At 41.9% G+C, this 12,057-nt stretch overlaps 1 protein-coding gene across 6 annotated transcripts in view; it reads left to right on the forward strand.

The window, feature by feature from the left end:
• PCBP3 (poly(rC) binding protein 3) overlaps positions 1-12,057 on the forward strand; it is a 184,078-nt gene that overhangs the window by 109,632 nt on the left and 62,389 nt on the right. For all 6 annotated transcript variants that reach the window (XM_069225481.1, XM_069225475.1, XM_069225476.1 and 3 more), the window contains exon 8: positions 4,035-4,178. In XM_069225481.1, the coding sequence (XP_069081582.1) occupies positions 4,035-4,178 (144 nt within the window). The remainder of the gene's footprint in view (positions 1-4,034; positions 4,179-12,057) is intronic.

Genomic DNA, 12,057 nt, shown 5'->3' on the forward strand with positions numbered 1-12,057 from the left:
TTATCTCTGCGAGTTTTAATTGTAGTATGTCTGCTATTATATCAGATTAGTGTGCATGCTGGTGGGATGTAAATGACCCTGATGGGAAAGAAGACGAAAGCCAAACACCAGCTTTGCACATTTAATTATGTTGGGGTAAACTTGTTGAAGAAGGAATAAGATTTTATAGAAGGATTTGTATCATTCTATAACAAACTTTACCATGAGCTAAACTAGGTGTCAGACTTCCAGTGTCTCTGTAATTTAACAAGTGGAACAGCTTCTTGCACCAGTTATATCTGATAAACAATATGCAGGCCATATCTCTACTGCTGAGTAATAAAGCAGCAGGAACTAATGGTGCAACATCAAAAATTTAGAAGATGTTCAAAGAATTAGTGAGAAATTAAACATAAGGGAAGCCGTTGAACTGCTTAAGTCAATGATCAAGGCTCCTCTTTACATGGGTGTTGACTCGTTTCAGGCCTAATTGCAAATCACTCATGGCAGGTCTTATTCACACTACTATGGTACACTCAAATATAAATTTGTCACCATGGTACAAACAGGAATGCTCTAATTATTTTCCAAGTCAAATGCAGATGCAGGTGCAGAAGTAACAACTGAAGGAGGCAGCACAGTGACAAAGGCATATCATCCGTTGATTCTTTCAAGGTGGCAAGTGATGGTTTAGACTCCAGAGTCTTTCAGTCTCAGGACAGTGGTACAAAGCGGACGAGTCGGTGATAAGGAAAATAAAGTGACCGAGGATCACAAGTCTGCAGTTAATGCAAAAACAGTTGCAGCTGAGCACTGTGTGCTTCATGGTAATCTGCTCTTGTTAAAGGTCCCCGGCGAAGATTTTAAATACGACTCACTCTGTTGAGCTTACATGCATTCAATGGTGTTAAGGTTAATCAGCACCTTCCTTCAGCGCTAAATGATGAAGTCATTCAAGCAGCTACCATTGTCACATTTTTAAACCATTTTGCAAATAAGACAGATTTATTCAACTCTCTACTCCATAGCGAATCAATACCTCCGGAATGGTCTTTGCCCTGAAGTATTTTGTGGATTCTACAGAACTTAACCGAATCACACCAACTCAGATGTGTTCTATTTAAAAGTAGTCCCAAAATGTAGGAATGGCTTACAGAATGGTAGCGCTTAGTGTTCAAGCTACATGATGCAGGTACTCGTCCCCATAGGTCTTTGTGTGCAGCAGTTGCTTTATTGAATTTCATTGTAATCCTATTCTTAAAACTGGGGTAGAATATTCAGTCAATTTCCTTCTATACTGCGGTCACAAGGAAGAAGAGTTGCCCCCTGCCTTGATGGCTATATGCCCAGAAACCTGTACGTTTTGAACATTAATCATCTATAAAATTGTGAAATCTTGACAGATGGCAGTATATCCAATTCTACACCCTATGCATATTTCTCATAGATTATTGAATGGCTTTTCCCGGTGTAAACTTAGCTAACATCTAGAGTGACAGCTGTCAATAAATGGATCAACTGTCTTATTGATAGATTGATGCTCGAGAAAATGTTTAAGGTCATTTACCCACACTCAAGAAACACTAGTCTGCACTGTTGTGCAAAATGGGATCGAGGATGGTGGTAACATAAAAGGCAGTAAACAGCACTGGCAGATAATTGGTATGGTCGGGTAGCCTACACGGGATCAAGTCTATCTTTGTGTTTTTCTAAAAAATAATAATATTGCCTGTCTTCACGAGTATTTGATTATTTTGGCAGTGCTACAATTAATCTTATTTTCTCACTTGTATTATTTTCTCCTGTGCTGTAGTAATAGAATGATGATGTATACCAATGATCTATTTGTATTGTATATGTATACTTTAAAATGTAATGTATTTCAGCTGACATAAAACAAATTCATGGCATTAAATGATTAAAGTCTGTTTCAAATCTTGCTCAGGGTGATAACAGTGCCCAAAATTGCGACGAACAGCTTTGAGAATATAAACATTTCAGTAACTAGAAAATCCCCGACGAATATTAGAAATAGCTTTGAAGGCTCAGAAGAAAAGCAGTACCTTAAAGGTTCAGTCTCAGAGAATCCGCCCCCCTATCTGAGTCGTGGTAACTCCACAGACCTCAGAAGCAGGCGTCCAGAGTTGCTTTCCAGCCCATTTAGAGATTCAGTACTTTGCAGCTCCTACTTCATTTACCAAGCCACTTAAAACACTATGGACTGGTGGTCTTGACTTGTTCACAATCATTTTGTGAAAGACAGAAATCTACTCCTCCTAAACAAATTCCACCAATAATGGTTGATGTGTGACTTTCTGGTAATTGGCAAAAAATCTCCACATGCAATGTAAACAAATTGTAAATTTTCTAATTTTCTCGATTTCTCCTACTCCACTAAGTATACTCCTGCCAGTGGTGTAACGAAATGTGAGCCCCCCCTCTCCCACCCCCCCACCACCACACTGTGAAGAACGTTGAAGGGACTCCCTGGACCCAGTCAGGAGCTGGCCAACCGGGCACAAAAAACTACTGATGGGGCTCCCTGGAGCTCGGGGTGCCTTTATTATGCCAATGACTCCTGCAGGTTGATTGGAAATGGATGAGCTTTCAGTGTGGCTGTCTGTTGAGGGCACTAAGGAGATCAATACAGGTCTCCAGCACATGATTACACTGTCCCATTGAGCAAACATTGTTATTGGAGTGAGGAATTGAAGTTCTAATTTTCCGCTTCCCAATTTCATATCTATAGGATAATAGTGTTACCCTGTGTCTATTGATGGTATCACACCCATGTTTACCAAGTGGCTACAATGTAAAACCAATACAGGGCTTGTAAGACTAATTGGTTTTGCCAATGCTTGTTTCCTTTTCTAATTCAATTCAAAATATTTTTTCCTGGTGGAGAAAACCCACGTACTCATGAAATATGGAATGTTAAGTGATTTTTTCCTCTACATTGGCACATTGGAAAAAAAGGTTGGGATATATATATATATATATATATATATATATATATATATACACATCAAAATATCAAAAATATTACATTTTGTGGACTGTTCTAGACTGTCCAATGTGCACCCCTTAACCCCCCAGTAGGACGTGCATGCCATTGCCCTACCACTAAAATTCTATTATGGATATTTAAGTTCCATTTGTGGGTGCAAATTTCAGCTGGCGTATCAGGCACTGGGAATAATCTAGTTTATTGAATATTTCACTTGCTGGTCCAATGTATGTTCATCTTTCCAGATTGGTGCTTGCAGACCACTCACTAGTGAAATGAGAAACTGCTTTTAAGATGAAACGTTACAGAGAAAGAGGCAAATTAGAAATCCCCAGTGTGTCCATGCAGAATACCTGTGCTCCAGGTAAACACATTTCTTTGCCTTTCCCCAAAGTGAGCTATAGGTCTTTATGTATCACAGAGTGTCCAGGTGTGAGGGAAGTGGCCTTAGAAGCAGCCCCAGTGTTGGTCCTGTGTGATGTCTTCACTCTGACCACTATCTAATGAGTATTTTCCCTCATCTTCATATGATGTACATTACAGAAAATGTGAATCATTTCTAGTGCAGCTGTTGCTTATTTGATCATAATCTAACACTGTCTCTCTTGTCTCTTTCCTCTGCTCTCACTTCTCTTTATCATACCTTTCTCGTCCCTCCTCCCGTCTCCACTTAATATAATTCTTCTTTATCGCATGCTTCTTATTTTATCCATCCCACTCTCTCTTTTCTTCTGCCTTACTTCTCTCGCCTCTATGGCTTCCCGCACTACCTCTTCCTTTCTGTCGCCCCTTTTGCATCACTCCCTCCATACCCTCCTCTCTTTCTCCTCTCTCTGCTTTCCTCATCTCCCCCTACCTCTCCTTCCCCTTTTCTCACAATCACTCCCTTCCTGCGTTTTCTTCCATTTCCCTTTCTTCTTTCCCATAAACTCCCTCTTGTCCTGTCACTTCCCCTTTCTCTGTTTCTCCTGCTTCAACCCCCCTGTCCCACACTTACCCACCTCCCCGTCCTTGTCTCCTACTCACTCTCCTGGCTATTTCCTTCCAGTCTCCACCCAAAGGTGCCACCATTCCCTACCGGCCTAAGCCTGCTTCTGCTCCGGTCATATTCGCAGGTGGCCAGGTAAGGGCCGACCCGCTGGCGGCCTCCACTGCCAACCTCAGCCTGCTGCTGCAACACCAGCCGCTGCCTGTTCGTATACTCAGGTTTCCTTTTCTTGCATGCCTTTTCCTCGTATTTCATCTCATGTCTGGAACTCCGAGGCTCCAAGCGCTGCAAGGGAGGCGCTAGGCTGAGGCCCTGCCCAGGGCAGAGGTTTATAATGAGTGTGGGGGCAGTGGTAAGGCAGAGCCTAACATGCCAGTATGAGTTGACGAATTTCTCATTACGTTTATTGATGCAGGTTTATATAGCGCCGACATTTCCTTAAGGCGTTAGGTTGATGTCCGATATAGTCTCACATAGTCATAAATAACAAATAGCTGAAAGAGTATATGTGCAAGGCTGGGAAGGTGTCAAATAATACTGAGGTAGAGTACTTGTGAAAATGTTTTAAATGCCAGTAGAAATCGACCACTGGGGGTGGCCTTTATGTAAGGCTCTCTTGCAGACGGCACCCCGGCCTGCAATTTAGTTGTGTTACGTTATCAGCGTTTATATAGCACCATCTAGTGTCCTATGTGAGTTGCTGTCTCTATTATTACCATGTCGACTGGGGAGCTCCTTGAAGTGTGCTATTTAATCCAGAGTTGGGCGCATCCCTGCGGTTCAGAAGTAACGCAGAGCAGGCGCTGCCAATTTTCGCGCAGTGCCACTCTGCGCCACTTCTGTGTAAATATGCCCCTTAGTGTCCAAGAGCAGAGCTATGTACAGTGTGAGATATTTAGGGGCATTTTTACACAGAAGTAGTGCAGAGTGGCGCTGCGCCAAAATTGGCAGTGCTGCCCTGCATCACTTCTGAAACGCAGAGATGCGCTCCCCTGTGTTTCCCCTAGCACTGGTGCTAAATTTAGCTGCCAGTGCCAACGCAGGAGTCCTTGCACCATAGTGCAATGGTGTCTGCGTTGAAAGGAATGACTGTTTATGTGATATTTAGTGTTCTAAAACAGAACTCTATACCGTGTGGTATCTTAGAACAGAGTTCTATATAGTATGAGGTATAGAGTATCCTAGAGTGAAGCTCTGTACAATATGAGATATGTAGTATCCTAAAGAGCGCTCTGTACAGTGTGAAATATTTAGAGTCCTAGAAATGAGCTCTATACAGTGTAGCATCCTAGAACACAGCTCTATACATTATGAGATATTTACTATCCTAGAGCTGAGCTCTGTACAGTATGAGATATATAGTATCCTAACCGAGCTCTGTAGAGAGTGAGATATTTAGTATCCTAGAGCAGAGCTCTGTACAATGTGAGATATTTAGTATCCTAAAACAGAGCTCTTTACAGTGTGACATATTTAGTACCCTAGAGCCTGAGCTCTATACCGTGTGACATATTTAGTATCCTAGAATAACACTCTGTACAGCGTGAGATATTTAGTATCCTAGAACCAAGCTCTGTATAGTGTGAGAAATTTTGTAACCTAGAACAGACCTCTATACATTGTGAGATATTAGGATCCTAGAGCCGAGCTCTGTACAGTGTGAGTTATTTAGTATCATAGAGCAGAGCTCTGTACAGTGTGAGATATTTAGTATCCCAGAGCAGAGCTCTGTACAGTGTGAGATATTTAGGGCCTGATTTATGAAAAGTTAGCACCGCATTTACATAATTTTTTAACACAAAAGCCGCGCAAACTTACAAAATATATTTATATTTTGTACGTTTGTGCCGCTTTTGCGTTAACATATGATGTAAAGGCCCTGCTAACTTTTCATAAGTCAGGACCTTAGTATCCTAGAGAAGAGCTCTGTGAAGTGTGAGATATGTAGTATCCTAAACATAGCCCTGTACAGCGTGATATATTTAGTATCCTAGAACAGAGCTCTTTACAGTGTGAGTTATTTAGTATCCTAGAGCCGAGCTCTGTACAATGTGAGATATTTGGTATCCAAGAGCAGAGCTCTGTACTACATGAGATATTTAGTATCCTAGAGCAGAGCTCTGTGGAGTGTGAGAGATGTAGTATCCTATAGGAGCCCTGTACACTGTGATATATTTAGTATCCTAGAACAGAGCTCTATATAGTGTGAGATATTTAGTATCCTAGGGCAGAGCTCTGTACAGTGTGAGATATTTAGTATCCTAGAGTCAAGCTCTGTACAGTGAGAGATAGTTAGTATTCTAAAACAGAGCTCTATACAGTGTGACATATTCAGTATCCTAGAGCCGAGCTCTGCACAGTGTGAGATACTTAGTATCCTAGAACACAGCTCTGTGAGATATTTAGTACCCAAGAGCAGAGTTCTTTATGTATTCTGTATCCCATGGACAAGCTTAAGAGCAGGGTGAAATAGTCTACATCAAAGGGCAAGGTTCGGTGCAATATGAGGTACTCTGTTTCCCCGGAAAGACCTCCTTACCTGTGTGGGTCAGGCTTACTCCCTGGACAGATCTTCGAGTCTCGCTGTTCCGTATTCAATCTTTAGAATGGAGTAAAGACAATGAAATGTTGGCATGTTTTGTGACCAGACACTTTTCCTATGATGGTAAGGATCTCCCACAGACTTGAACCTCGGTATGTTTAAACCTGAACACTATCCTGTTCTTTAGTGTGAAAGAGGTACGCCCAGCAACATGTTCACTCCCATAAAGGTAGAGTCACTCACACTGGCTAGTGTAGTGGAGACCCTGATTTCAGGTAGGTCAATGCATTCTGTGCTGGTTGAGCCTTCTCAAGAAACTCACACATGTGCATTGTCCCTGTATTGATGGAAGCTTGCACAATTTGTAGTAATGGAGAGCTCACCTAGTACACAAATTAATTCACTACAATGACTGAATCTTCCCCACAGACACGCTCATTCGCACACTTGCCAGCTTGGGAGAATCTCCAGGAACACTAGTTTTCATACTTTCTAGGGTAAATGAGCCTTCGTCTGCAACACATTCACCCTTACTATGTGTACTGCTGGAGACGTGTGCAAGAACGCAGACTACTTATTCCTTGTACACAAACAGGCTTTCCGAGGAACACACTAATCCACACACTGCTAACATGTCATGGCATCTCATGAACCTTGTCATTCGTTCTACTGAGGCTGTTAGGTAAGATCTGCATCGCAGAAAGTACCACAGATACAACCTTAGACTGATGGAATTACTGCCACGAGCGAGGCGCACATAGAAAACATGTCCTCGTACATTTCAAAACAGCAGTGCAGCGCAGACAAAAAAGAGAAAGCCAAGAAAAAATGGAAAATATGAATAGACGGACAAAAAAGCACTATCGCGAGATTCTGGTCTAGAACGAAGGGTCGCGTTTCTAGAGAGGAACAGCCTGAAGATAAGATTTCAATGCTTATGTTTATCATACTGCAATGGCAAGACCACTCACTGCGGCCATTTTGTACTTAGTAGTAGATGCTTTCTCAGGAACACGATTCCCCGCCATCTCCATCGAAATGTTGTCTCCACACATTCTTTGGCACGTGCCTCCTTCTCCAGTTCTACCACTGAATTATATTTGCTCTCCCCCTGGTTTGAGTGCGGCAAGAGGGGGGGGGAGGGGGGGGGGGGGGCGGGACTGGCCCGGGCGATGGGACAGGCTGCTCCTCCAGCCAGGAAGGCAGATATGTCTTCCTACGCCCACACTCGCTAGGTTTCCATCTTTTTTCATAGCTTCAGGCTAAGACTGGTGACAGGTGACTTGCACATTCGCCCCACTGCACACGGCTGTCAGAAGGGATCAGAGCCATGACTTTCTCTGGGACCGAGATGTCGACGCAGTATCTGAAACATTCATGCCCAACAATGAGAGCAAATTGCCTGAGCGATCGATGCTCAGGCATCTGTGTGCCTCCTCCAAACAAAGTAAGCCCCCCACGCGCTATCACTAAGTATAATCACTGAGACCTCTCTGCACCTTTCCCCCACAAATACACTTCAGTATTCCGGGGCGGCCATTTTGTTCCTTCTCTCTCATGTTAAGTTTCTATTCTCTCAGTACCACTCTTCTTCAGAATCATATCTCACTCTAATGTACAGTAATGGATCCTCACTGAATGCTTCACTGCTATTTATGATAATAATCATTTTATTATGCATAATTAATTAAAATCATTGCATACAGTGGCACCCACCATAGAGAGTATACAATTATAAAACCATTACATACTAGACCAAAACTCCATACAAAAAGGGGAAATGAAATAAATCAATAGAGAAATCAATAATCATGCATAGGTTAAAATCAACATTTTACTTTCAGCAGTGAGCAGCAGCTATTCAAATAGCAGGGGCTGTCACAGTCTCTATCATTTTTTGATTAGCCCTTGATAGAAATTTGATGAGCGTGCAGTTCAAAATTGCATCCATAGGATTGAAACATGCAATGACAGCCTGTTTGGGAGAGCGAATGCCCCGTTGATAAAAGGGCACTCTTAAAAGGGCACTCCTTTCCCTTAAGAGTTCAGGAGAAATGCAGAGTAAAGAGACAAGATCCTCTGTAGCCGATCCACATAACCAACAGTTGGGTGAATCTTCATTCCGAAGTCAAGGCAGAGTTTTAAAAAGACTGAGGAGATGACCAAAGTGATAACTCATGAATTTTTGCTTTAAGTTAATCGACCAGCCAGCCTCTAGCTAATGTGGTTTAAGGGTTTTGTCGGTTTTTAATAACATTGAAGTGTGAGATCTGTTTGCTAGAGCTGTCTTATCCTCATCTGCCGAGATTTTATTCATTACACAGTTATTTGATTTTTTAAGGACACGAAGAAGCATTGGTAGCTCCCAGAGTGATGGTACACTAAGAATATAAAAGGCTGCGTGTAAATGTAACCTTCCGAGGGTGTCTGGCTTTTTCATATTTCTGCTATTTCTGTCCATAAGGCCTTGTTTAATGGATTATCTATTATCGTCTTCAATGTGTGCTAGATTTTGATGTATGCCCCCTTCCCAGCGATTTGCGGGGAGCTTAAGGAGGTATTGATAGGTTTTTGAACAATTGCCTCTAATGAAGCTGTATGCCGGTCTCAAAGTGCTTCGCCACCATGTCAGAGTTTGAAGTTTTGCTGAGATATTCTTTAGTAATGGTGCTAGGCTGGGCTCTCCCATTGATCTAATTAGGGTTTGAAATGCCAAGGTTAAAGCATTACCCTTCTGTAGTAACTTCTGCTTTTATGGACAGAAGGAACCTTTTTCATCTAATACAACACCAAGGTATTTATACTCTTTTACACATTCCAGGGGCTGGTCCTGGAAGAACAAGTTTTGCTTATTCTTTATTTTGTTTTTGACTACCTTATTTTTTTCTGGTTGGTTATCTTATAATTTCTTGAGGAGTAGCTGAGTAGTTTATTAATAAGATGCTGAAGCTCGATTTTAGTGCGGCTGAGAAGTATCACATCATCCGAGCAGAGCAGATTTGAAATGTGTATGCCTCCTGATTTCAGGGTATGTGAGTTTACAGCATCCAATGCAGGAGTCATAACTGCCCGATATAAATTACATAAGTATGGGGCCAGAGTGCCCCCCCCCTGTTTTAGACCCTGTTGGGCGTAGATTTTCCAAGACAGGGAGGTGCTATCTCCTATCTTTACCCTGACCCAGGCGTTAGATTAAAGCAATTGTATTGCTTTTAGGAGACTAGGCAGGATGTCCCAGTGTGCCAGTTTGGCCCAGAGGAGATTCCGTTGGACAAAGTAGAATGCTGACTTAAAATCTACGAAGCATAGATAAACTTGTTTGTTATTTATGATCATGTTGTCTGATATAATAGAAAGAACCAGGATATTAGTTGTGGGGCCATTCCTTGTATGAAAACTGTTCGCTTTAGTGGCATGAGTTTTGTCCTCAACCCATTTCTTCAACTCCCTTAATAGTAATCCTGCAAAGTGCTCTTCCTCGGTATTGGGAAGGGCTATGAGCTGAAAGTTTTCTAGTTTCTGCTGTTCCCATTCTTGAAAAATCAGGTTAATTATTAATCCCCTCCAGGATCCCAGAATATTTTGGTTCTGCAAAATTCAGTTGAAACCCAGAGACATTTTGGCTTCCCAGAATGTAGAACTGACTTTATAAATAGCCTGCAGAGTGCTGTTAGGCCCTGGAGTGCCACCACGCTGGCCCTTCTTTATCACCTTAGCTATTTGCACTTGGGAGAAGTTTGTCAGGCCTTCCATATTGGTTAATTCCATATTGTTGGTTTAAGCACAAAATGGAGGAGATGCCTTGATGTTTATTTTAGGATCCTTATCCTGAAGTGAGATACCGGCTAACAGAGAGACATAATTTGCTGGGTCTGTCTCCTTCTGTATTGGTGCCTGTGATGCAGTGGAGAAGCCTTCAATATGGATGAAGTTGCTAGCATGTATTTGTGCATAATACTGTAGTATTGCCTCAGAGTTTGCTTTACTATCAGCATCTTGAAAGAAGATGACCTCTGCTTTAGAATTGGATTTCACTGTATTTAACTCATTGGGTACCGGGGCTTTGCATGTGCCCTCACTCTGAATAATTCCTTTTCTGATATTATTGGCAAGAGTCTGACTTTCATTCATAAGTTGAAACGTGTGCCTAAGTAGTTTACCCAACTTGCTTCTGGATTGTTGGAGCTGTTTATTGTATTGGGGGCTATACTTAATCCTTTCACCATCCTCCAGAAACTCTTTGAGTTCATTTTCCTACTAAGAAATAGTGTCTTGGCCCGAAAGGTCTGCTTCGTCCTTCTATTTTCTTCCCAGAGCAGTTTCCGCTAAGTCGTTCTTATATCTTGTAGGTAGGAGAGTTTCACTGGGTTGTTAGGACACTGCCTCGATGTGCGCAAACCTTGTTACGTTTGTTTTTTGCCGACAAATAGGTGGGCAATATCTTTTCCCTCCTTGGCTCTAGTGATGCTGTTACAGATTTGTTAAGATTGGGCCGGTTATTGATCGCATATTTGTCTAACAGGAGGGTTGTAAAAAGTTCCCATTTGTGGATCAAGTATAGCTCATCATTATATGTAGATTGTATGATCCATTCTGCTGTTGCTTCAGTTGCCTCTCTTGCGCCCTGAGTCCTTTTTAATTTCTTATAATTTGTTGACGCCTGCAGATTGTTTCCCTAATGGTGAAAGATCCATTTAGCTGCCAGTACAAATACCTGTGAGAGGTGGTTACTTTCCAATTTCTTATAAATTTGAAACAAGTTAACCTGTAGGAACAAAGGCAAGGTGACTATTGTGAAAGTTATAATAGAGCATGTGGTTGGCGTGTGATGAGTTAATTCCAGATGGCAGTCACTTTGAACCCTTCCATTTAGTACTCTCAAACATAGATGATTCAATTTAATTTGCAAAGAATCGTCTTTTATGTCTATCTCAATTCTTTGCATAGCTCCCCAGGGTGGTCTTGGGATATTAAGATGTCCCCACTAACAGAATTATAAATCAAGTTCAAATTAAAGTCCTCTGTTAGTAGAATGTCGGATTGAGATTGCTCATATTTGCTTCTCATGATCATCGAGATTAATTTCTTCATAAACTCATGTTTTGACCTGCTGTCAGGGTGGATGTAGACACTGATAAGTCCTAAAGGGGTCTTGATTTCAGGATGGCAGTTACTTAGCTTCACCATCAGTATATCTGGGCCATTCTCCAACACAAGTTCACTTTCTATTTTAAGAGCTGCTGATATGCACATTTCTGAGCCGCCCTTAGGGCGGTCATACTTCTGTGTTTTGACTGCAAATTTGAAAAAAGCCAAAGACGCTCTCTAGTAGTAATGGGAATGTAGACCATGTTTCTTGGAGGAAGGTCCTAAAGTAATTTACTAGGTCTGCTTCATCAATTTTGTTGGGCAGGCCACTGATGTTCCAGGAGCAGGAACGCGTGCATGCTCTTTATGTGTATCTTATGTTGCTTCTTGCCTTTCACCTAACCTCATACTACTCTGCAGCCTTGGTATCTTTCATCAAACTGCACTGTGTGT

The sequence above is a fragment of the Pleurodeles waltl genome, chromosome 3_1 (genome assembly GCF_031143425.1).
Source record: "Pleurodeles waltl isolate 20211129_DDA chromosome 3_1, aPleWal1.hap1.20221129, whole genome shotgun sequence".
Taxonomy (NCBI): domain Eukaryota; kingdom Metazoa; phylum Chordata; class Amphibia; order Caudata; family Salamandridae; genus Pleurodeles; species Pleurodeles waltl.